Source organism: Anthonomus grandis, chromosome 3 (genome assembly GCF_022605725.1).
Source record: "Anthonomus grandis grandis chromosome 3, icAntGran1.3, whole genome shotgun sequence".
In the NCBI taxonomy this organism is placed as follows: domain Eukaryota; kingdom Metazoa; phylum Arthropoda; class Insecta; order Coleoptera; family Curculionidae; genus Anthonomus; species Anthonomus grandis.
The window spans coordinates 14,344,664-14,372,634 of NC_065548.1; the positions used below are offsets into that span (position 1 = coordinate 14,344,664).

General features: G+C 30.0%; 1 protein-coding gene and 1 long non-coding RNA gene across 3 annotated transcripts in view; both read right to left on the bottom strand.

The window, feature by feature from the left end:
- LOC126733848 (uncharacterized) overlaps window positions 1–27,971 on the bottom strand; it is a 72,052-nt gene continuing 44,081 nt past the window's right edge. Inside the window, exons 3-6 of one of the 2 annotated variants that reach the window (XM_050437272.1) lie at window positions 18,175–18,296; window positions 14,153–14,338; window positions 5,398–5,599; window positions 1–1,233 (exon numbers count right to left, since the gene is read on the bottom strand). In XM_050437272.1, coding sequence (XP_050293229.1) covers window positions 5,430–5,599; window positions 14,153–14,338; window positions 18,175–18,296 — 478 coding nt within the window. In that variant the 3' untranslated portion in view covers window positions 1–1,233; window positions 5,398–5,429. The remainder of the gene's footprint in view (window positions 1,234–5,397; window positions 5,600–14,152; window positions 14,339–18,174; window positions 18,297–27,971) is intronic. The other variant, XM_050437273.1, reaches the window with a different exon arrangement.
- Window positions 25,414–26,042, bottom strand: LOC126733849 (uncharacterized). Its single transcript, XR_007659886.1, has 2 exons — window positions 25,903–26,042; window positions 25,414–25,847 (listed from the first exon to the last, which is right to left on the bottom strand). It is a non-coding gene; the product is annotated as an uncharacterized LOC126733849 (long non-coding RNA).

Here is a 27,971-nt window from a genome sequence, read left to right on the forward strand (position 1 = left end):
GATTTTTTGTCGGTATACATAAAAAGCAGTACTCGTTGGAAGTTCTGCAAACATGAATCATTGATGCATGTGACAAAGTGAAACCACAAATTTTCGACAACGATTTCCTGAACAACGAAGATATCCTGTGTTACTTATGAAGGTTGGCGAACAGCAGTTTCAGCATTTATTTGAGTTTTAATTCATTTTTAGTTAATCAAGATACCGTCTATTCATTTGACATCAAACGTATTCTTGGTGTTTTAAGCTCCATATTTTCCAAAAATTTGAAGAGATCTCCAAGAAGTAATCAGCAACGTATAGGGATGCTTGCTTTACTGTTTGCGTTAAATCTTGTTCTTCGACTTTGAGAAAAAATTCTTTCCAACCCTTGATTTAACACTCTCCGATTTTTAACTACATATAAAAAAACGCTCACACACACTAAAATTTAAATTAGGGAAGGCATTTTTTTTTAAATTGCGCCACTGCCCTAAGATGACCTCAATGATTACTACTTATAGGCAACTTCTCTCTAGGCAAAAGTCTTGGGTAGCTTAGGCTATGAATTAAGGAAATATATTAGAACGGACTTTTTAAGATAGTATGGCAAAGCGGTTACAATTGAAGAAATAAAGGACTTTGAGTATTTATTTAACTCCTTTATATCTCAAATATCCTTGCTCAAATTATTCCTTAACAGATATATTTTTTTAAATTTTAACACGTTCGAGAAAAAAGATTTTTTAATTACAAAGTGAACACCGCGAAGCTCATTTATTTGATTAATTAAAGTTATTTCGTTTTTACGTAAAGTATCTCAAGTGGCGGCTTCTAAATTTTACAACTAAAGTTTTGTCAAAGCAAAATCAACGTTTTTTATATTCTTATGCAGAATCTAATAAATTCAAAATAATTTACTCTTAAGTTCTTCTTCTATTTAAGCAAAAGATTAAAATTTTTGACAAATCTATTTTGTCTACAATCGATCGTTTTAATTTTGGAATTGGGAGGACCATCACCTTATATTGTAATCGACTAAAGTGGAAAAAGGATATTTACTGTAAACTATATGTATTTGTTAATTAAAAAAATCATAAGTGAATAATATTTTAATGTCCTTTAATAAACGGTAACGGAACGATCTGTGGAATAACCGGATCAGCTTGAAACTGATCCGTGTCCGCCTGTCAGCTAACGTCCACTTCTATAGTAAACGAATGGGCGTGGGTTAATGCACTCCACAGTGGTGATCTGAAATATAGTAAAACATTATTAGTATAAATATTTACCGAAAAATCAAATATTATTAGCCATATACAAATGTTTACCGCAATTTTATAGAAATCAAATGTCAGTATTTATTATTTGGGTATTTATTTATTTCATCGTAAAAAAAATATTAAGAAACGTGATTCGCAGTAAATAAAAGACGCATCCTTTCTTTGCAGCAGATCAGAAACAACAACCTGGTGCAAATTTTTATTATCTCCCTTTTCTAAGCTGACTGTCAACTTTAAATTGCTTACGGTGATGTCAAGTTACCTTAATTTCATTAATATACATTAAATAATTTAACAAAATTTATATCTGCGATTTATTGGGCTTACATGGAAGACAATAGCTGGGTATGTACATTTTTACGCAAGGCTCTAAAATTGCTTCTTAAGCATTACAAAAATATGAAAAATTTAATATCAAAGCTTTAATTTTTGTGTGTTTCATTTTTGTTTCTACTATTTAATCTACCACCAATGTATAAAAAAGCCAAAGCTCATGTCGTAATAGATAGGTTAGTGAAATTCAGTTTTCAATATGTAATCTGTAAGACTATAGTCCTTAAAAATAGTAAAGCAAATTCTTATAAAAATATATCGAAAAATATCAAATTTCAGTAAATACTTTGTAAACCTAGTTTAATGAAAAGTATGCACGTCTATAAGATCCGTACCATCAACAAAAACAAAATGATTTTGTTTTTCTAGAATATAGGTAAAGTTCTAAAAATAATCAAGTTGCTTACTCAGAAAATTCCGAACTTCGAAAACAATATTCAATATTCCATTGGGTAAATACTTACATATATTTTTAAGAAAATTTTGCGTTAAGTTTAACCGACCTATATTATTGTAATAAGTTCAAGATTTCTATTTAAATTTATATAATGGCATATTGCCCTCTTCCATAAATTTTTAGCTAGCTAGAGTCGGTTGGAGACTTTTCCCTGAGCCAGTGGAACATGCAAATCAAAAACCGATATGATAAAGAGTTAAAGAGACAGATTTAGGAACCATTTTTTTAACTTTAATATTTAAATAAAAAAAGAATCGAATCAATGAGGGTTGCAGTACTACAGGGTTATCCATTTTATGCTTGGGAAAGTAAAGTTAAATAAAACACACAAGATATTCAGATGGAGACGAAATTTTTATTTTGTTTTAAAGACTGAATCATTCCCTTATATGTGAAACACAATATCATTTAAATGTCCACCGCGGGACCTCTGACAAACTTCAATCCTAAAAAAAAAATTTCAATCACTTTTTGGCACATTTCAGGTGATATCTCGGCTAGAACTTCACGAATGTTGGCTTAAGGTTGTTGAAGAGTTTGAGGGTTATTGGCGTAGACACGATCTTTCGCATAGCCCCACAAAAAAATCCAAAGGTGTTTTTGTGCATCGAATGTGTCAATTCACACCTTAACAAGCGATAAAAAAACTACAACTGGATAGTTAGAATATCTCAGGAATAGATAAGATACATAGATAACATATTGCAACTAGAACAGGTCTAGAAGAAAATGTATATGTATGGCTATGATTAGCTTAAATCTATAATAATAAATTACGAAATTTCACACTTTCTACCTTAAGTTAGTGTAAAAATCTTCCATGCTTTAAGGTTCTAGCTGTCATAAGAATTTGTAGAAGCTCTTTTTAAACTCTTGGAAGTTGGTAATTCCCTTCAATTTCCTTGACAAATGGTTGCATAATTTTAATACAAGAATAAAGGCAATTTTTTGCCATTGTAAGACGATGCATAGGAATATTGTACAAGATACTTAGACCCCGAGTACTATGGTCATGGCTTAGAAATGTGTTAAATATTTGACAATTTCGTTTTATGAATAAATTTCTTTCGAATTGATATGACAGGTAAAGCAAGAAAATTATTTGATTTAAAAATACCTCTGCAGCTACACAGTGGATACATTTTTGTTATTATCCTTAAGCAATTTTTAATTTTTAAAAATTGTTTTTAGATTTGAGGGACTTCTCCAAAATATAAATCCGTATTTTAGGTGTGAGTAAAATATGCAAGTCGTTAGTATCAATTTTTTATTATTAAGCCTGTTTTGTAAATAAAGGATATGATTTTCAAAATTTAAGTTTTCATCACAAAATATGCCTAATAGTTTACAGCTATTGCTAGCAAGAATATGGCAATTTTACACTGTAATGCTATTAGGCATATCATTTTTATTTGTCTTGAAAAAAAATACAATTAGTTTTTTAAAAATGTATGCTCATCCTACAGGTGAACCAGTTTTCGAAATATTTAAAATGGTACTTTTATGAAATAGGAAGGTAGTTAGTACTAGACTCTGAGTGCCAAATAACACTTGGGGGAATACTTTGTTCGGAAATTTGCATCCCTGAGAAAACTTCTTTTGGAATGTTTTTAATTTTAACAACTTGAGTCTTGCCTTTTAATTAAGATTTATACGCCTTGTCTCTTATACCATTGCATTTTTTTAATAATACATATGATTTAGGCTGTCAAATGCCTTAAAGAGGTTCATTCCACAAAATTCCCGCTTTAAAGTATTCCACACTCGTTCAATAAAATCCTGTATAGCAGTGTCAATGGACAGAAACTAGCCAGTCTGTTATACTTTCCTTTTCCAAAATTTTTTTAGAAAGATGATTGCAAGCCTGTAATTTGATAAGAGCTCTTTATCACTTTTTTTTCAAAACTGATATTACAATAGATTTTTTTAAATTAGAAGGGAACTTCATACATTCAAGAGAAACATTCATTAGGTGGGAAATTGGTATAGATATATTGTGAATGAATTTTTTAAAGTCCTAAGGTCATTACTCCAGAGTTATCCTACGAAAACTCTATATTATTAAAATAAATACACATTCTTGGCATAGAATACCAAAATATTGATCTTTGAAATACCTCCAGACTAAACTTCTGTATGGGGTAAACTATGTTATAGAATTAAAAATATTTTTTATACAGTCATAGATTTTCTAAAAGTTTCTAAGAAAATAATTTGGAACGGTCATTAGCATAATGTCAACTGATTAACTGATTACTGGATTTCAATTGCAGAGCAAAAATAAAACAAAAAATAGAACATTTGTTTAAATTCTAATTTAATAAATAATTAACTCACTTGCCTAGATCTTGTATATTATTTTATGTTTTAATAATAAGACTCAAAATATTTTTACATTTACTAAGTATGGGAGCAGTACCAGGGTTAAAAATAATGAAATTAATATAAACCCTTGAAATAGTAATTAAACAGACTAACTGAATTAAAAAATAATTTAATAAAGTATCTATGAGCAAAAATAAGTGCCTGATGATACTAAGAACATGAAACGTCGAACAAAGAAAAATTTTGTATTATCAATATTTTCTCCCTCAACTATAACTCGATGGTTATTATCGCTTACACTTATTCAGAAATACCTCTCCAAGGAACGAGATAAATTACATTACCTAAATACGACGAGGACACCCACCCTTACTTAATTTGGTTAAGTTTAATCAGAGGATTAAGATCTTAATTTTTAGGGCTTTTGAGAGCTATATAAAAAAAATTAATAAAAGTTTTATTTATGGGCAAATTTTAAGTCTCTTAAGATAAAAATTATTTTTCGGAACGGAACGTACAAAGCCCAGTTTTTTCAGTAAATTGTGTAATCTCATTATTTCATTCGGATCTGGGTGTCTCATACAGGTTACGTTAAATTAAGCAAATAAGGTAAAGTTAAGCCAGCTTTTGTTGAATTTTAAGGAACCTATAATTTTAATGTATTTTTGGACAAACTTACAAAATCCAATTTCTCGTTGGCATTTTAAAGTACTACATTAAGTTCTTCTTATATCAGATGTGTCATTTTAGAGAGCTCATTATCAATTTTAGTTATTTAAAAACCGAGAAAGAACTGAAGAAAGTATAATATTATCTTGTATCCGATGATTTAATGTCTTAAGTAAATCAGTCTTATTTTAGTGAGTTAAATGAACACATTTTTTTTAAAGCATGCACATTTGATGACACACAAATAAGTTCAATTTAGAGAAAGCTTTTATTAGACACAAAAGTATATATTTTAATAGTTAAAGTCTCCCTGGAAAATTTACCATAATATTTTAAGTAATATAAACTCGCCTTTCAGAACATACGTCAGGCTTAGGTTCCTGCTATCTTTCTTGCTCAATAGGGTTCTTATCACCCTCAGGAGTCATCATCTCTACAACGGTTTGATCCACCTCCGGCTCAGATCGTTCTTCTATGACCGTATCCAGCTCTAATGACGGGAATCCTCGACTCATCGCTCGTTCTGACCTGAGGCTAATTGCTTTGGAACGACCTGTTGACAAAAAATATAATTAACAAGATATTTCTATAATTTAGGATACATTTTTGTTTATATTTTTTTACAGCTTTCCTTTTATAAGTCATCACACTAAAAAAAACTTTTTTATATTTCATTATTAGATGCAGATTTACAAGATAAATTTATTATAAAGATCCTTGATAAAATTTGCCTTCGAATAACAAGATGATATGATAAATTTTCGACATTTTTAGAAGTACAAACAATACCATTTTAAATTGAAATTCCAAATTGGTTTTTCTCTCAGACAATATTAAATTGGCTAAATTCCAAATTGATTAAATTCAATCGGTTTCGTGTTTTAATAAATTCAATGAAGTTGGATTTTTTTGACAGATATTAGTAAAATGCTAAACAGTTAATAGAATTAGAAATATATGTACATACTTCCGATTCTTTAAAATTTGCATAGGAAACAATTAATTTTATGAGTCAAATAAGCATTACAGCAAAATATGATATTTTTATGCTTATTTATCGATCCAAATGCACTTGCTTTATATTATCTAACTTTGTTTTACCAACCACGAAAATAGAACAATATTATTTAACTGCTCCTCTTTTTTTATTTTTGAAAAAGGCATAAAGAAGGCCTGCCAGTATGTAAAAAAAATCGATATCCTTCCATCCTAATCAAATTTTAATTTCTGTTAAAAACCGTGGGTAAAATTAATTTAAAGAAACGGAGACACAAATCGCAAAACTCTTCCTAAAACGTCTTAATCCAGTTTTGATTAAGAACTGAGGAGGATTTCAAACTATAAATTCAAACCGTTGTGACTGTTATAGGCAGATAAATTGTCGAACAAAGACACCGAGATCTACTTTAGGTTAGGGAATTACGATAGAGTTGGCTGGATATAGATTTTTTTAAAACGTAGTGAATATCTGCAAGTAATTTTTTTTGTCAAATATTTTTTTAGATTCTTGCACACAATTTAATGGAATCCTAAGTAAAGTACAACAATCCATTATAGAAATTTACTCACTGCTTTTATTTATAGCTTTTAAATTTTTTTGATTAAAACTTTCAATAAACGAATTGAGGCACTACTATTATCTTGTGATGTAAAAGGTAAATGTAAAAAAGGCTCCTTGGAAAAAAAGTAACGCATAATAGTTTTGTTGTTCGAGAGCTGTATGACTCAGAATGTAAAGTCCAATATTCTTATGTCTTTTCTAATTAAAAGGGTAATGAATTATATTTTTTTAATTCTTTATATATTATTTAATAAGTTTAAACTTGTTCTATAGAAATTGACGGATTATAGTACAAGAACTTTGTAAACCTAGAAAAAAAACTCGATAAATGTAAAAAATATTGTACCGAGTGACGACGAAATCATTCGCTAGTGCGTTACTTATTTGTTTTTTGAAGTGAAAATTTAAAAACACATATTTTCTATAAAAAAAACAATTGAATATTAGTCCCGTTATACCGGAAATATACCGATAGGTATAGGATAATTATTTAAGTCCTTGAATAGTTTTTTTATATCGAGGCTCTACAAAAATATTAACTTATATATTGAACTTTAGCATTTAAAAAAAATGAGCGGAAATAATTATCCTAATTAAACTTAAAATTATGAATCTAGATGAATTACTTACAGATGTCCCATAATCTGCTTTGATCAAGCACGAAACTAAAATTCAACCAAAATAATACATTCTTACTCTAAGGTGTGTTGATTTGTGTTTAACTAGGTTGAAGTACTCGGGTGGTCCTAAAAGATTGCTACTGTAACTAAAGAAGCAAAAATAAAAAAAATAATGTACCATATATGAACTTTTAAAGGCTTATTTGGGAACGTAAGAATACCATTAAAATTGCTTAAAATATAATGCTTAATTAATTAATAAATATTGAAAAATAAATAAATCTTAAAACGAGAGATAATTTTTTTTAGTGCAGCTTGCGGGTATACCGTTATATAATGTAATAAACATTTGACAAACATTATTTTAAATTTTCATGCAGTAAGTTACTATTAAATAGACCCTCGCATTTCAGGGTATCCTAGAAGTCGACCAAGCTAGTCAAAATCCAGTTTGAAAACCATTCGAAAAAATTTTCGTAATTAATCGTATTAATCACCTCTTTCTTTGAACTCAGAATAGCGTATATACAGAAAAAACAACAAAAATTTGTGTTTTGTAAAATTCTTTGTATTTTGTTTATGTATTAATTAAGTTAGATTAATTACGAAATTTTCAGGGCAGGGGAAAGAAATGAGCGTGAATTTGAAAATAATGTAGAAATAATCTAAGCCAACTAAATGTTGAATGATGCAAAAGTCAACCTTTAGTTTTCTTATGATGCTGTATTGAATTCTTGCATTTTCAAATTCCTCTTTAGAAATGCTTTTCAACCATGTATAACATATTTATGTTTGGTAATTATAAATGAATAATTTAAAAAAAGATTTTATGGTAGCAGGCTTTGTTATTTCTCCCGAAATTCCCCATAGTGATATTTGTAGTCTGTTTTAATTACCTAGGGAACTGTCATAGTAGAATTTATCACCAGTGTCAAGTATGTGTAAGTAATTAAGAGTTTCAAAATAAATAACTTTTTTAAAATTATGAAAAATACGATATATTGCAGTGTGTTATTATCTGTCGTCGTAATGAAGCAAAAGCTGAACAGATGTATCTAAATATATATCTAGAAATATGGCAACATGGTAGAGCTATGTTTAGACGTCTGAAAGATAACCTTGTAGCTTACGGGAGTTTTACTAAGGTAAAGAAAAACTAACTTCCAGATGCAAATAAAGAATTGCTTTCTTTTATCATCAACTGACCTGTCAGAGACTCCAGAATGACGATGCGGTTAAAAGAATAGTATTTTGTCAGTGGTTAATCCACAGCTAGTTCGTCAACTGGTGCACCAAGTTAGGTTCGAATTTAACGTCTGATTAAGTATTATGGGTACCTACATGATTGGGTCTTTTATATAATAAGAACTTAAATTCCCAGAGATATTTGAACCTCTTATAGCTAACATAGTGGAAGTACTTATGGTAACTTTTTAGCAAGAGCACCGTCTTGTTAAAAAAACAAACCATAAATATGAATCGCCATATATTGAACGTATTATCACAAAATTTTTAAATAACGAATTTCTCAACAAGTAGTTAAGCAATCTACGACCAGTAAGATGGCCTGCGAGATCCCCTGACATAACACCGATTGCTTTTTTTACATAGCGTTTTCTTATTTGTTTGCAGTGTTCGTTGTACGTTGTACTTGTTGTCTAGATTATTTTTTAATTTCAATTTCAAATTCTTGCTCATTTTTTAGTCACAACAAATGAATTATTTTCATATATTGAAATTGTCAGTTTAGGTATACCTATATTTACTATAATTAAATAAATAACTGAAAATTTCATTATACAAATTGCATTTTTTTATAAACAAGATATAAAGGATTTTATAAAACGCACTTTTTTGTTTTTTTTTCCTGCTGTCCGTTGCTATTCTGAGTTCAAAGAAGTAAATTACAGATTGACTATAGCCACTTCATTGTGCAACCTTTTCACCTTGTATCTTAAGCGATTTCCAACATCTCAATATACATCATTTTAAACCGTATACTCTGCATAATGTAAGCCAACATTTTGTGAATCGTTAACTGTTTTCAATCTTATTTGATCAAAATTCATTAAATTCGAAGTAAACAATAGACCAAAAATTTAATTTTCAGTAAGCCTCGTATCTGTGTAAGTGATTTGTTTTGTCTATAACATTTAAACTTTATGAGTTTCTTGCAAGAACCTTCGAAGTTTCCGTCAAACTAAAAGTTGTTGGCCCTGAAGATGATATAAATTAGTGCCGAAATGTTGGTTTTGTATAGTTGGCTATCGAACCTGCGGCAACGAAAGGATTTCGGACAAGCATTTTCGATGTTGCCGAGAACTTAGTTGCAAGAGAGGAATTGGGCTGGGCGGTTATTTTCATTTACCGCCTAAGAAGTTGTTTTTATTTACTATTAAAATGATCGTTTTATTTAATGCCTAAATTTTCCTACTACTGGTAATAATTTAAAGTTCATATTATTTCAAAGATCGAATTAACTGGCAACATCACCTGAAAGAGAGGTGTTGATGTCGTCTAATCACATTTAATTGGATGGTCGCTATGGAGAAATTCGATTCGCGATTAAAAGTATAATTTCCAGAAAAATGTTCCGTGATCGTCCCAAGAGAGAATTCGAAATTTGTTAAAAGTTGTATCGAAGCAGCTTACAAGCAACAAGATACATGGTAGCGCGACAGGACATAGTAAAAATTCTTCGTGAACACTATGGCAAAATCATTAAAACTTTGATCTTATTTAAGGAAGATGTAACTGAATTTGCAAATTGCGATAAGAAGCTAGATAATTTGGAGCTCAGTTAGCGCGACTCCAAACAGCATTCATGCGAATCCTTTTGCATTTTCCACCTTTAAGATTTCATGCTATTAATAAAAGATGTTAGAAAGTTGACATCAGTATAGCTGATGTGATAAACGACTATCGTGGACTGATTAAAGTGGTAGCTGATTCACGATTGAAATTTGAAGTTTATGAAGAGAAAGCGTTGAACATTTTAGTCAGTCAAGATGACTATGTCCGGAAGAAGAAAAAGAAAGTTATAGGCTGACGAATCACGAGATGGAGAATTTCAGTTGTTAGGTAGTGATAATTTTCGGATGAATACTTTTAACATCATCCTTGACAACGTCGATTTTGAATTAAGAAAAAGGCATATGAAAATATCTACTATAAAGTTTCACTTATCTTTCGGGCAACATTGATCCCTGTGAAATTCGTAAAAAGTCGAAACATTTAAGGAAAACTTATACTTCAGACCTTGAAATCTTATTCGATGATAAAATGGTTCCCTTTCAAAAGTTGGAACGTAACTCGTCATTGCTCTTATTAAAACTATTGCGGACAAACATGTTATATAAAGAGTTCCCGAATGTGAAAATAGCATATTGTATAAGTATCATTGCTTCGTTTGAATAGTTTGGCTCTTCTATGCATGGAGTTGTATTTACTTGAAGGCTGGGGTGGTGACAACTTGATTCACCAGTTTGCAGCACAAAAATTCAAACATCTTCGCGTTTCTGATGCATTAAAACTTATCTCGAACATTCCGGAAAAGATAAGAACTCAACCTTCAGTTTTTCTATTGTCTTCGTTTATTTATGTCCTTAATAAAATAATAGTAAACACTTTAATGTTTGTCACATTTTCTGAGCACTAAATCTTGATACTTGAACTTGATTTTTTAAAGGAATATAATTTAAATAATATAATTATTATTTTCCTGTCATTTATCAATAAATTATGACGATTACGTGAAATGCTTTTAATTTAAATTGTGTTTTCAATATTAGAAACACACACACAGAAACATACAAGTTTGAAAAATTAAGAAGGCATTTTTCATGGCGCACAAGGTGGCATTTTTACTAAATCCGGCACTGAAAATTGAACATGGTGGTGGGTATTTTATGAATAAAACAGCCATGTCTTATTTACAACTTCGTCCCTGTTATCGATGCGCCATTGCCGCAGTTTGGCGAGCCAGACAATGGCAACACAGATTTTAATAAATCTTCTCTTTTTTACGTTTTTGGATAAATTTTTTTTATCATATATAGTGTAATGGCGATTTTTAAGATTTCCTTGAAATTCTCTTAAGGCGACCTAATATGAGCTGCTTGACGAGTAGCTAAGTTCCTTATAATTAATCAGAAATCTGTCATCTGCATTTGTTAATATGTAATTACTGTCGGTACCTAATATATAAACGTGTAAACCACTGGTCAACTATTCGACTCGGCACCTCTAACGCATCTTCATTTTGCTACAAGTTGAAGCGCGTCATCATATACAAGTCTGGCCAGCTCAACTCTCGAGTGCAAATATTACAGTATTAATTTGGAATAACAAATCTAAAGGATAATGATGGAGAAATGAATGATGTAGAACTTAATGCAGAGAGACCTAGACGATCTACTATGAGCTGCTCGACGAGTAGCCTAATACTTCTAGTGCTTATTTAGATTATTCTTGCAATTACGAAACGTGGTCATAAACGAGTCTTTTTTTCTTGTTTAATTCATCTTTGCTGATTTTTAGGCCCATTTCTAATGAAACCTCTCACTGTTTATATGTCCAAACATTATAAACATCAATTATATTTGTGTTATTAATAAGATAAGAAAAATATTATATAATCTGTAATTTTCCAGAAATTTAAACGTATCTGCATTTGTTAATATTTCATCACTTCTGGTACCTAATACATAAACGCCAAGACGAATAACCATGATATATTAGACGTAAACCACTGCTCAAATATTCGACTCGGTACCTCTAACGCAGCTTCATTTTGCTACAACCGAGTTAATGCGCGTCATCATATACAAGTCTGGCCAGCTCAACTCTCGAGTGCGGAAATTATAGTATTAACTTACAATAACAAATCTAAAGGATAATGACGGAGAAATAAATGTTGTATAACTTAACGTAGAGAGACCTAGATTATCTACTATGAGCTGCTTGACGAGTAGCCTAATACTTCTAGTGCTTATTTAGATTATTCTTGCAATTACGAAATGTGGTCATAAACGAGTCTTTTTTTCTTGTTTAACTCATCTTTGCTGATTTTTAGGCCCATTTCTAATGAAACCTCTCACTGTTTATATGTCCAAACATTATAAACATCAATTATATTTGTGTTATTAATAAGATAAGAAAAATATTATATAATCTGTAATTTTCCAGAAATTTAAACGTATCTGCATTTGTTAATATTTCATCACTTCTGGTACCTAATACACAAACGCCAAGACGAATAACCATGATATATTAGACGTAAACCACAGCTCAAATATTCGACTCGGTACCTCTAACGCAGCTTCATTTTGCTACAACCAAGTTGATGCGCGTCATCATATACAAGTCTGGCCAGCTTAACTCTTGAGTGCGGAAACTATAGTATTACCTTGCAATAACAAGCCTAAATTACAAGCGTCTTAAAATATAATTATATAGAACTTAATGTAGACAGACGTGATATGAGGCGTATTGCATTTCCTCTTCTAGTGGCAAGCGCAAGTGAGGAATTGTTAAGGTATTGTTTGTGATTTTCGGCTGTATGTACACATACAATTCAGGATTTTTTAATAATATTAAATTTATTAATTTCTGTTCATTACGTCTTAGTTTAAGCCGTTCTTCTGGAGATCGGCTCCCTAAATTTGTATCTCTCGAGGTTCTTTAGGGTTGTTTTCGTCTTAGCTGGTGCTGATGCTTAAGGCTGTTTAAACTAACTTGTGTGCCATCGTGGCTGGTATATACTTTCGTCTCTAGTCTATAGACTGAGGAATCACTTTTTTTCTACAGTGTGTGCAGTAGGGTGCTTCCCATGTTTCTCCTATAGGGGTAGGACAAGATCTAAGAAAAAGATTGAGAAGAAAAGGTACGGATATAGAAACATATTTAGTATTGTTTAACATTACGTCAAACTGAATAAATATTTGTCTATTGTAATAATGGATATGTATATTGTAATAATAAAATAACCAAAAATATGATATTCATCAATCACAAATTTAAAACGAAAACATGATGGATGTAATATTACATCTCTTTTGATACACAAGGACTTACAATGCTAAGTATTACTTTCTTTGTACTTAAGTTGACATTATGGACGTTTAACCCAAGTGGAAGAATTAATGAATTCCTAATGAGAAGTCAATACTAGCAGTATAAAAAGTCAGCGAGGCATTTGTGTCAGCTTCTTTTCTGAGCTCGTATTTTAACTGTTATCAATTGCTGCTGCAAGGTATTGATGTTAAATATTTGCCTTCGTGCAAAAATGCCTTTTATATTTTGCCTTGTTAAACTATTTTTTTTTAAGTGAAATCGTTAATTAATTTTTTTTTATAAGGCGTTAAATGAAAAGAAACTTGTAAGATAGCTAACTAAAATTAGCTAGAATAGAAATTAAATACTTCTTTTAAATGTGTAAAGACTTAACATTTTCAGTGTTTTTTGACTTGCTCTATCACTTCTTACACGTACGGTCTACAAGTTTTAAATACATACTGTTGTTACATATTACATGTTTGGTTTGCCATTGAAATTATTAAACACAATATCGCAAGCTGTCAGAACCAAAAATGTATGTCTAATTTATTATTTAATATAAAATGTTTTTTTGGTTACCGTCTGAAATTATTCACATAATAAATCACTTTAATTATAAAATAATTTTAATTAGAACTTTGTGCTGTTGTTTTTGTTTCCGATAGAGGTATATTAAAATGTTTATTAAATTAATATTTACACCATTAAATATATTATTTTATTCTGTTAATAAAAAAAAAAATCTAATTGTTTACGTTCCCAAATCAATATTCGAAAAAGTAAATAAAATAAAACTGAAAATATAAGTATAAAAAGCGAAACTGAAAAAAAAACTATATGAAACAAAAAGATAGAGCGCAGTAGTTACCTAAATAGTGTAAAGAGCTGAATCTGACAATAGAGAAAGTACCGTGATCAAAGTCCACATTTCTTCTGCGCGCTTGTTCGCGCGCCAACTTGGCCCTTCTGCGCAGACAGCAAATTACCAGCAGTGCCAGCAGAGGGAAGCCGAATATACAGGATACAATTGGGATGACAACCGTCTCTGGAGATACTGCAAATATAGTGAGAATAAGTTTCAGAAACAAAAATTTATTTTTTCTTATTTAAGCAAGGTAATATTTAATAAATAATAATAGAATTAAGTAAATATTGTCAATATTATTATTTTTTGACTGTAGTCTAAAATTTTTTGGAACAACTATATTTACTACCAATAACATTACAATTGCCCTAAAAAAAGATATAACATTTTCGGATAGGCACATTGCGACATTAACGGGCAATATTGTCTTTTTCTAACATATTATCTCCAGAATGTTAAATATGTATTAACTAAGTTATTATAAGATATATACAGTGCTTTTCTTTGAAGTCCCCCCCCCCATTTATTTTTTGAACGGGTCAAAAAAAATTTTTGAAACTTGGCATAAGTAAATTGGTCTATAGATACTATTTTTCACTGTAAACTAGGTACTTGTAAATTCCAAGATGGCGGCTGGGCGACATCTTGAGAAAAAATTTTAAATAGAAAGGGGGGTCGTGTGGTACCTCATTTTAAAGGTCTCAATGAGTACTTTATAACCCTGAAATATTAGACCCATATCTTAACTCGTTTCAAAATGGCGACCTAATAAAAAAGTATTTTTTTTTATTTTAACGTTTTACATTTTTATGATTTTTGAATAGGTAAAAATCAGTGTACGAAAATAAATGCGTCACTATTTTATTTTGACATAAAAACGACAATTCTAAATAAATATTAAAGTATTTACATAAATACTTTAATATTTATTACAGTCCATGTAATAAATATTAAAAGTACTCAATAAAACCTTTTAAATGAGGTAACACAAGATTTCTATTTAATGCATTTATTCAAGATGGCGCTTATGTGTTATTTTGACATTTAGAACTGTCGTTTTTATGTCAAAATAAAATAGTGACGCATTTATTTTCGTACACTGATTTTTACCTATTCAAAAATCATAAAAATGTAAAACGTTAAAATAAAAAAAATACTTTTTTATTAGGTCGCCATTTTGAAACGAGTTAAGATATGGGTCTAATATTTCAGGGTTATAAAGTACTCATTGAGACCTTTAAAATGAGGTACCACACGACCCCCCTTTCTATTTAAAATTTTTTCTTAATATGTCGCCCAGCCGCCATCTTGGAATTTACAACTACCTAGTTTACAGTGGAAAATAGTATCTATAGACCAATTTACTTATGCCAAGTTTCAAAATTTTTTTTTGACCCGTTCAAAAAATAAATGGGGGGGGGCTTCAAAGAAAAGCACTGTATAAGTATTACTGTTTATTAAAGAAAGTAAAAGCATTCCGCTTATTTTTTGTAAGTTTCTGCTGTTGAATGTTTGACAACTTGCCTATGGTTCCTATTATACTATTAACATATGTTGAATTCTACACACTACAACTTCGGAAATAAGATAATGGAATTCCATGATGCACTTTAGATTTCGGCGTGAAACTGAACAAATATGAAGTTTTATATCTTTCGGCATGAACTAGATTTAGATGGACATAAAATCGAATAAAATATAACCAAATAAAAAAGTACATTAAAATCAATATTACACTAAATAAATGAACATTAATTGCAATTATTGTGAAATAAAAATATAAGAAAATAAAAAGAAAGGTAAAAAAAATTAAGAACAATTTTCTTTAATTGGCTAGAAGAAACCAATTTCTTTGAGATGCTCTGGTAGGCTATGATTTTATTCGGATAATCTATAATTTTTTTTTTAGATTTTTATGTTTTCAGGTAGTTTAATAAATTTTTATTGATTTAATGAGTAAAAATAAAAGATACATACACAGTGGTTCTCTTTGATAAACTTTTTAAATTGGGATATTAATCAAAAATTACAATATGAGAGAAAAACTACTTTTGAATTTAAAAAATCACATCATCATATCACATCCCGATGATGTTGTAGCATACTTTTAATTATTGTCCCTACACTATCAGGCAAAAGTAAAACAACATATATGTATATATAATTATATTAATGCTTGATGCACTGACAGGATAAATATAATTGTCATCAAATATCAAAGAACCTCGAGTTTTACTGAATTAAATTTATGAAATCAAAATTTTAATTCATTTATCAATAAAAAAATACGAAATAGACCATTTTAACTAAATACGTAATGTGATATCAATTATTGGCTATGACTTTTGTCATCGATATAATTATATTTTATATAGTAAAAAAAACATATTACACCAAACATCGTTGATTTTATTAATTAAAGTCGGTTTGTTTGGAAATATGGTGGTACGGATTTAACGCTCAACCTCTGCCAGCAGGTTCTCAATAGGGTTTAAATCCGGTGATTGTGCCGGCCATTGAGGAATTAGATATTGTTCTTTTGAAACCACTCCTGCACAAGATGAAATGTATGCTTCAGGTCGTTGTCTTAATGAGTCGCAAAGACATCTTCCATTGATGGCGAAACGGTTCACTTTCACACATAGCGAACTAAATAAAAACTAGAACGTAACTCTACATCGTATTTTAAAAAAAATCTGTTTACTTACTTACAGCTAATGATGCATTTACAATATTTTTTACGGTCGTTGACCTTTGAGAAAACATGCGGAGAATCATTTGGTTTCAGGTGTTTACAATATTGTTACATTATTTTGAACAAAAGGTAGTAATGTACATAATAAAGATCAAGAAAATTAAAGAATGATTTTTTTACAGGCAGGATTTTATATTTCATTGATGTTGCGATACTCTCTTGGCGGAGTGTATTTTGGTGTATGTTGCAAATGGAAAGGCCAGCGAAGCTCGTCTATATATATACTTTGATTGTTTATTATATTAAATTGAAACCTATTGTGTTTTTTTAATTCAACATCTCGCCTTTCAGTAAGGAAGCATTTGTGGACCTATGTTTATAGCAAACTTTAATGTTAAAGGGTCATCCCGTCTTTTTCTTTCGTCCCTCTTCTTTTGTACATGATATTTAGAAATGCTCTGTAAAAATTAATTATTTTAAATTACTAGAAATGTCTCAATAATCAGAAGAAAAGAAATTTAAATTTAATGAGCTTAAAAACCACGAAGAAGTTTAATGAATAATTATTTTAGTATATGTGTAATAAGTCTTAAATATATAATAATTTAAAATACCTGGAACTTAAGAATATTTCTTTGAACTTACATTGTTCGTATTAAATACGAACTCAAAATTTAAAAATAAAACAAATAGCCAAAATTAAGTATAAAAATTAATAGTGAAGGCTGGAAAATTTTCAAGCAGAATTTTTTTCTTAAATTTTAACGGAGCTAGTATGTCTTTTTTATCTATTTTAGTCCTTTTATTCAAACAACCTTAAAGAAAATCTTTTTCTCAAAAATATACTTCTGTATATGGACTGGATATTCTGCTTACAAATAATAAATTGACTATTACATACTTAATGTTATGTAGTACTTTTAATACAGTTATATCCTAGCGAAAAGCAAAATAATTGACATTATTTGAAATCTGCAAGATGACGCGACGGTTTATCTTCGTTATCTTCGAAAATATTTAAGTAATTCTCTTAAAAAAATCGCTTTTAATAATTATGAAACAATATTGCTTCAAGTTTCCGAATTGCTTTTTCTTTTTAATATTTTAGTATGCCTGCCTAATTAAGTATTAGGTCATATTTAATTAAATGCATAAAATGCTCCTTTATTGATCTTCGTAGTCCCTTGGCTGTCCATTATTTAATGGGGATAAATTTAAACAAATACTGGCTGCTCGTTAACCAATATATGTAGTTTAACTAAACACTTATAATTTTAATAAATAACTACTTTTAACCAAATGAGCCTTACTTAAAAAAATGTATGCTTACCTGTGGGATATATAATAATAACCGGCCTTTTATTGTGCGACTGCGCATGATGAGTCGGAACTTGGTTGACTGTCACGTTCGCTGCACTAGACATTTCTAACCATTGATATGCGATTAAAAATCTGAAACAATAAAAAGATATAATGCAGTTTTGTAATTAAATTGTGTAACATACTAAAAGTAATTTTCCAATTATTCCCTGAAGAGATTACAATGCATTAAATTCCAATTATATAGTCGGAGAATTAATGTTTATCCGTCAGATGCATTTGCCGCTTGCCAGCCATCCTGAGTATGCATTTAACGTAAAGCCAAATAAGCATGTAATACATGCAAAGGTAACGTTAACACGCCATTAACTCAGCAAAATTATGTTGATCATGTTTTGGTCACTTCCGGATTACTGATTTTACCAGTAGATAATAATAATCAGAACTGCCAGTAATGATGTGTTTCCTAAGACAATATTAGAAATATTATGATGAATTTTATGCGTGCTAAAATGTTAGCTATTTATAGCTATTGTTTTAGATTATGGCTAAGATGGTTATCAACAAGGCTATTTTCGATGAATTTGATTTGATTTTTTTGTTAACAATGTCATTGTTAACAAAAACCCACTGTCGTGACCTTAAAGCGAATTATTGCCGGTAAGTATTAATGATGCTATAAAAATTCTAGTTAAAGTGCTTAATTACTAGTGCTAGCTACTATGCTTAATTTTCTGTCCAGCTTAGGGGATATTTCACCTCTTGTTCTACATATATTTTTATCAAATGTAATTGTTATGTAGATGATTAAGGTTTTCTTAGTATTTTATAAAAAACAATTATATAAGGTCTATTATACTCCGTTGTCTCAATAACTTTTATAGCTGTCATTTTCATGATTTTTTTCTGATTCTCTGAAGAATCTTCCTGCAAAAAAGGCAAGTATTTACAAATAAAAGTCTGTATTTAGCTCAGTTCTTTCTAGGAATGTTTATCAAAATCAATAATCTTTATAAGTAGCTGATCATGTGCATAATAAAAAAAAATAATACAGAATGTACAGACACAAGTAATTAAACACCAAATTTTATCGCTGAAATCTTTTTGGCATAGCACCATGTTTTGAAACTAAATCTGCCATAAATACATCCTCTGTACAATTAATTATTCTGGTGTTTGCCCTTAAGTGCTACGTAGAGTATAGGCTAAATATTTGCCTTAAGGTATTCAGGGTTGACTGCATACGATTAGAGCGAATGTGAATGTAGCACACTTAGTGAGAGATAGATTGTATAATATGTTTTAGTGTATTCATGATGACTGGGTATATTTTTTACGTATCTAATCTAAGATGGAGATGCAGAGTCAAATGCAATTTTAATTTCGATCCATATGATTGATTTATTTTTTTAATTTCAGATGGTCTGTTTCCTAGTGAATAAATAATTAGTAATTCAATAACTACTTAGTCAACTTACTTATGCGACAATGTAAATATTTGTGTAGAAATGTTAATTCAATGTGTTGACACTTGTAATGTCAAGGGTTTTTTTAATTAAGGGTCGTTTTAATTATGTAAATTTAAAAAGAACATGATGATAAGAAGACAAAATGAAAGATATGAAGACGTGTTTCAGTATATTTCCCGATTTTTCATAATTTTACTTTAACTTTTTCATGTGCCACATTTTTAAAAGTAAAAGGTTATGGGCCCGGTTAGCGGTGGAAATTGAAAGCAGTGAGTGAAATCAGGAAAAAGTTTATGGATATTAACCAAATTACACTAACTGAGAAACATTTTTATAGCCAACTTTAGAAAATGCAAAACTTCATATAAATCAATTCGTTAAGAGAGAAAAATGAATACTATCAATCAAATAATCATTAAAATCACTTGAGTTCTCTATCTCACATTAGGATTAAAAATCTATTCTCAGTAGATCTTCAATTAAAATTAATTGGACATATTTATTGTCTTACTTATCATGTAAACTAAGTAGCGATTCTAAAGTAATTTAGGATGGCTACTTATTGAATTAAACTTTTGAATCATTTCGATTCAGAGAGAGATAAAACGTAACGAAAAAATGTAATTCTTAAAATTATTATATGAATAATTGTTCAATGAATAATTGTAAAAGTATTTATGGCCTTTTTATCTTTAGGTTTGTCAATTATCTTATCGATTTAGAAACATTAGTAAATCGCCGCTCCCTCTGCGTGTACAGTATTATCGGATAAAAAAAAGTAATTTTTTTATTTTTTTTATGTAAAGTATTTTTTTATTACTACATAATTTTCATTAAATTTGCATGATTCTAAGTTTGAAAAATAAAAAAATATGATTTTTGATATATGTATGTCCTTTTATGTTTGATTTCTCTTATTCGTATATTTATAGGAAAAACCTCACTAATATCAAAGTTGCGCATATGTTAGTAGTTGTCTATGATGAAACATTCACAACCATCAAAAAAGAAATATATAAATGTATAACTGGAGCAACTAATGGTCAATCAAAAAAGCAAACAAATTCTTTACCAATTTTAAATAAGATCGGAAATGAACTTTTTAATGACCCCACAAAACTAGCAAATTATTGCAATGAATATTTAATTAACGTAGTGTTAGATATTTACAGAAAAATTAAGCCAACTCAAAATATGTTCTTGGAAGATCCTGTTCGATTAGTTGATTCATTATTTTGAAATCCAGTTAATGAAAACGAAGGAATTATACAAATAAATAGTCTTAAAAATGATAGTTCTCCAGGTATTGATAATTTTACATCTAGATTTATTAAAAAGGCACATCAAGCTTTAACTCGTCCCCTGGTTCACATTATTAACCTAACTTTTGCCGCAGGTAAAGTCCCTGAATAATTTAAAGTTTCAGTTGTTTCGCCTATTTTTAAATCCGGAGACAAGGCAAATATCAGCAATTATCTCCTATTAGCGTAATAAATATTTTTTTAAAAATCTTTGAAAAGTGCCTTAAAGACAGATTATTAACATATTTAAAGAAAAAAAAACTATATAAGCATTTGGCATCATTGCATCAGAGATGTTGCAAGCAAACAAACCTGCCCATAGCTCCACGGCATGCTACTTCTAGCCTTTCAATGTTCTAAGGCACTATGTTTTAAAACTAAATCTGCCATAAATACAACCTTTATACAATTTACATTACTTTATACAACCCTCTATCAGCTTACTAAACAAATTACAAATTCACTCAACAATAATAAAAAGTGTATTGGGGTATTCTTAGATTTGGCAAAGTCCTTTGATGCCGTACCCGATGACCCAATTCTTGTGTTGTCCAAGTCCGGCATGAGGGGCACGGTCTTAAATTTATTGAGAAACTATTTAACAAGTAGACAACAATTTGTGAAAATAGAAAATATTTTAAGTGATCCCCTGAAAGTGTAGATTGGGATTCCTCAAGGAACCATACTGGGCCCATAACTCTTCATTTTATATATTAATTCACTAACAGATCTAAAAATTGTAAACGGATTTGTAATATCTTATGCGGACGACACGGCAGTCATTTTTTCAGATAACACTTAGGATGAAGTAAGGAGAAGCACAATTATGGGCATGCGTAAAATAAAAATATGCTTAGACACATTTAAGCTCTCACTCAACATATCTAAAACACATTATATTGCATTTTCTTTAAGTGAGGCAAACTGCCCAACATTCCATTCTTTAGATGTAGGTTACGATACTTAACATAAAGATGTAATTAAAGAGATTTCTTTTACTAAATATTTGGGTGGTACAGTAAATACAGTAAATGTGCGAGCATATTTTAAATCTAACTAAGAATATTCAAAAGCTATTACGAGCATTTTATATCTTAAGGCAGCGTTACTCAAAGTGTGCTCTGCGAAACCTCCGATAGGGCTCCGCCAGCAGTCATAATAAATGAATGCATGTATTAAAGTGGACCCTATAAGAATAAAGTTACCTAAGATAAAAATTAACAACCAAAACGAAATGCCTACTTACAGATATTACTGGTACATATACGAAAATTTAATATATGTATTATTAAGTAAATGCCCAACCTATTAAGCGTCAAGTTCTAATTTTATGGTTTCAAATTCAAGTAGCAAGACATCTAATGACACACTGGTGAAAAAACGAAAGTATGACGAATCATACATTAATCTCGGATTTGTTGATTCCAACGGCTCACCTCTTTGTACGTTGTGCAGCAAACTCCTTCCTAATAGTTCGATGGTGCCTGCTAAGATGCGCCGACATTAAGAAACTGTACATCCCGACTTACAAAAGTAAAGAATTTTTTCTATGTAAAAAAGAACAATTATTAAGAAGCCAAAAAACTATGACGTATGCGACTCAGACTGTAAATGAAAAGGCCACGGAGGCATTGTATTTGGTTAGTTAATGAATTGCCCAAGCAGGAGAAGCGCACACTATCGATGAAAAGCTAATAAAACCATGTGTGGTAGACAAAACAAAATGTATGCTCGACGAAAAATCTGTAAAGCATCTTTCTACAGTGCCTCTTTCGAACGATACAGTTACGCGCCGAATTGGGGATATCGCAGCAAACATAAAACAAGATGGTTTTTGGTTTCACGGCTTCAAAATAACAAATTCGTCATGCAAATGGATGAGTCGACTGATGTTGCTGGACTGGCCATCTTGCTAGTAATTGTGCAATATCGATACAAGCATTCACTCGATTTGCTCATCGTTGCCTACTAACACAACCGGCGAAGAAATTTTTAACACAGTTAACATATAACATAATTGTAGTTCCAGCCACTGCATCCTGCATAGACAATCACTCGCGGTTAAGAAAATGCCATCAAATCTAAAATTGGTGCTTGATGAGTAAGTAAAAATAGTTAATTTTGTTCAAAATTAATTATTTTTACTCACGTAAAGTCACGTCCACTACAATCCCGATTGTTCTCAATATTATGTAAAGATTATGGTAGTGATCATAAAACACTATTGCTCCATACTGAAGTCAGATGGTTGTCTCGGGGTAAAACTTTGACAAGGCTTTTTGAACTAAGAACAGAATTAGAAGGTTTTCTTACAGATGTTCCTTTTAATTTAAAAGACCATTTGTCCGATAAAAGCAGGTTATTTAGACTAGCATTTTTAGCAGACATGTTTGGAAAACTAATCGTATTAAACCTGTCACTACAAGGAAAACAGACAACAGTTTTCAATGCTAACAATAAAATAACTGCCTTTAAAAGAAAATTAGATTTTTGTATGACTTGTTTTGGTTAGAGAGAAATCGAAAGCTTTTCATTGCTAAGTGAGTTCCTTAGTCACCATAGTCTTAGTGATAGAGAAATATTTCAAAATGAAATATTTGTTGAATTGGTGCAATACCTCAATGATCTGTAAGGGACTTTTATCTCTCACTTTCCTGAAGAACAGAATACAAAACTGAAAATAAACTCATGGATTCAAAACCCTTTTTCATCTAAATTGCAGAAGCCTGATAATATGTCAAATCAGATCTATGAATTATTTCTAGAAATGACATCGGATACAAGCATGGAATCATGTGGTTCGTGATGAATATCCACAACTTGCCATGGAAGCTTTGAATGTTGTATCTATCCTTTTTTATATGATTATTTAACAATTCACGTATAACTTTTGCTTTTAATTTAGAGTTTAAGGTTCCGTTAAAAATTTCATTTTTTAAAAGTTTGAGTAACACTGTCTTAAGGTAAATTTTATGCAAACATTTATTATTATCCGTACATAAATCCTTGGTGAAGTTAATTATCAGATATGGTATTGTTGTATGGGGAGATCTGTATAAAAACTCTTTAAATTCCTTAAACGTAGTGCAGAACTATATATTAAAAGTTGTGTTTAAAAAAAATAAGCTCTTCTCAAATTTGTTACCTCCAGCGATATTTTTGATGTTTGATTAATCTATGTGTTAGAGGTATACTGCTTTATTAAAAAAAAACAAGAACAAGAGATCTTTGAACTATCTTGCACCAAAAATGTTTAATTTAACTCCAAACAACATCAAGAGTGTTTATAAGTTCGAAACATTTAAAAAATCATATAAAAACTTTATTTTCGAAAATAGAACAAAACTTAAAAAACTCTTCATCTAGGTTAGATTTTTGTGAAAGTGAATTAGGGCTGGGGGTAGGATGATGTTTTGTTATTGTGTTTTTTTTGTAATGGTTAGTGTACATTTTACTAAAATTTTTTTTTCGTAAAAATGATTAGAAGCACATGCAGATATTCAGTTATCTAGGTGCATAATTCGTAATTTTGTATGTCTATGTTATGCATTATATTCATGCATGTGGATATATGAAGTAAAATAAATAAATATATTGTCTTTGCACATAGTACATTTAGCAATAACCTTAATCTAATCTATCTAATCTATATGTATATCTACTTAACGGGATATAGACAAACTTTTTTGCCCAGGCGTCCTAGTTAAATATATCTTTTAACAATTTAGCAACTTTTTATGTTTTTAATATATGAACAATCTTATTTCTTATTATCCTCCAGGGATTTCAAATTATTTATTCGTGTTTAATTCTTCAGGTGGTAGTTTTTATTATTTCTATTTTGTAATAAATGAAGACTTTTTAAGTATAATTGGTAACTTAATGAACTTAAAATTTAAACCATTATTCATTTCATTATTTAAAACACAATTTTAAAAAAAGAGAAATACAAAAGATCGTTTCGCTTAATGATAATGAGCCGGCATTTTTGTCTCCTAAAATTCTTCATTTATTATTATTTATTTCTTCCCTTGTTAATTTATTTAAATTAAAATAATTTTGTTAGGTACACTTCAAGTCATTATTAATATATAATTATAAAATTGCCTCAGGTACCATATACTTTAAAGAGACGTATTATTCCAATATTATTTTGCTTTCCATGCACATACTTTCTTACCTGTAAAAGCGACATGCAGTTCTGGCACAGCTGACGATGTTCAGGGCGAAACGCTTTCCTGATAAATTCCCAATAAAATTCTCTCGAAATATATCAGTGTCTAAATCCCCAAGTTTACTTTTAAACCTGAATAACCGGAATCACTAACGGATTATAAATTTAAAGAAACCGACATGATAAGCCGCAAAAGTATTTATCCGGATATAGCAGATAAGATACGTTCAATGAGTAATAGTCGTATCAATAGTTTGTCTAATCATTTTATTTTTAGGAAACAAAAACTATTTAGGACACACCAATAGAAAAAATTATAGAATTTATTTAAAATATAAGTTTTATAAAAACTGTACAATAAATTATATCAAGATCATTATTTTCTTGAGACTCAAGAAGAATACAATTTTACTATGTCCCTAATAGTGCTCAAGACATTACATTCGAGTTGAAACATAGTTTAATATTATAATTATTTAAAAAGTATTAGAGTCTAATTAATAAACAAATAAGAAAATAACAGTTATAAACGCTATATCATATTTTAAATGAACATAATCGTTACAGTATGTTTCATATGAGCTTTTTGACTCTACTGGAATTGTTTTACTTTCGGATTCTACAATTACTCTCTGAACTGACGCATTATGCACAGAGGTTCTTTGGATAATCTTAGAAGCTGTCAATGGGTAGTAAGGAATCGTAGTTTCATTGTTTATATTTAGATTCGCTTCTATTGCTGAAAATAAATAAATAATTCAACTAAGAGGCTTATTTGAGCCATTTATACTTACATAAAACTGAACTTAAAACCATAAATTCGAGTAAATAACGCGAATAACACATCACTTATTCAAACCTAGTGGTTCTACAACACAAAACTTCATATTGCTTTGCACAATAGATTCTAGTACATAGATAGGCACTCGACATTTCATCTGATTAACACGATAAGATTTCAATTACTCATATATCAGTTATTTAACTATACAGGGTGTTAGTTTTTTAAGAAAATATTTTTTTGATGGAATTTTATTAGGGAATCAAATTATATCTCAGCTACATGTTGACACAAATATTCTCAAATATTGGTAAGCTACTTCTCTGTCAGCAAAATGTATTTATTCTTATTGGATTTATGTCCATAATTTTAAGTACATTATCGATCCCTAGAAGTTGCCAGGGTCTTAAAATAATCAATTTCATTTGATAACTCTTAGACACTAGTACCCATAAGTAAAACCTATAAATTCCCATTAAACTATCTCGCTATCAACTGTTTCTCTTATTTATTTTTTGATGAAATATGTACTCAATGAGCACTTTTAAATCAAGTGAGTAATTAAACTGGGAAAAAGTCACACGTTGTTAGTCACTATCACTGAGATGTAGTAAGGAAGTTCAGTCGCAAGTCGTCATAGAGGTCGAAATGAGAAGTTGCTCACGAGTTACCTTATTCCCCATTACTCATTAAACTCTAACATGGGTCTCGAGACTCTTGGTAAACAATTACAGGTCTGCGTTGTGTTGCATTACACAATCGAGTTGAGTCGTTGTCAAAGAAAATGTGTGAGTTGAGTTGCAAATTATAGTCGCAGTCACAGTGTTGCTCACGAAGTTTTCCCTACTTTTTCTGATACCCGAACCGAGTTTCTCGCTTTCTCTCTCTTTACACTTTTACTGACCAAGTATAGATTCAAGACAATAATAAAACCTTAAGGTCAATAAAAGACCTCCTTACATGGTTCCCTTCTCTGAAGAGCAAATATTTTTTAATTAATTTTTTTTCAAGGATATATCATATATTGACAATAACTGTCTTTCCTCTATAAACATACCGAAGCTACTTAAAAGATAGATGGACGAATTCAGTTTTTTAGCAAGTTGGTCTTTATCTTTTTCTAATATTAATGCTTTCTCTATATATACGCATAAAAGTTTATTTAACCGAGAATTAAGTTCGTTTATATCATATACGAGATTTATCCCCCTCGGGAGCGAATATAATTTTCCCGGCTTTGTTTACATTTAAGGACAACTTGTTATTGTTAAACCAAGTTTGGATTAACCGCAAGGCACGATCTATTTGATTTACCAGAGACCTCAGTTTGTTCATTCGCATTTTTTTTCAAGAATAGTTGTGACGTCCACAAACAGAGCCAGTTTTTTAGACATGTTTTGATGTCCTTTATATAAATCAGGAATAGGAGTGAGCCGAGGATATAACCCTGGAAAACTGTCTGAAAGAGAAACTCTAAAAGGAACGTCTACATTTGAAAGTTGCAAATAATGTAATCGATTAATTCCCTTGGAATATTTGATAAAATGGTATTAGCAATATTTACGAAGAACTCGTAAAGGTTTTCTAATGAAATGTTTGTTAAGGCTTTTTGCTTTTTCTAATGAATAAAAATTAATAAATGAAATTTGCCGAACTATTAAGGGAACTCATTAAATAAAACAGAAAAGGCAGAATAAGAGAGAAAGTTTGTTCTTAGTTAATATGATATTGGGATGCTTTGTCATCATTTGGGTTGTTTGGTTGTCTTTGTTTTGTCAAATCTTTTTAACAGTTTTGGTGTGACTAGTGGTACTAAAGGGCGTTAAAAACGATATATCTTGTCTTCAAATTTGTTTTTTTCTGCTTTTCTATTACCAAAACTATCAAAGCTGGTTAACCTATTTTTTTTTTGTAAAAATAGTATACTGTATTAAGGTCGCTCAAGTGAATATTTCTGAAGATACTTGCATGCATGCTGTTAGACTTTTTGCATACATACAAAAGTATTGAAAATCTTTATTTGTTTGCGTAGTGTTCATACTTGAGCCTGGTTGTATTCATTTCATAAATGATTACACCATT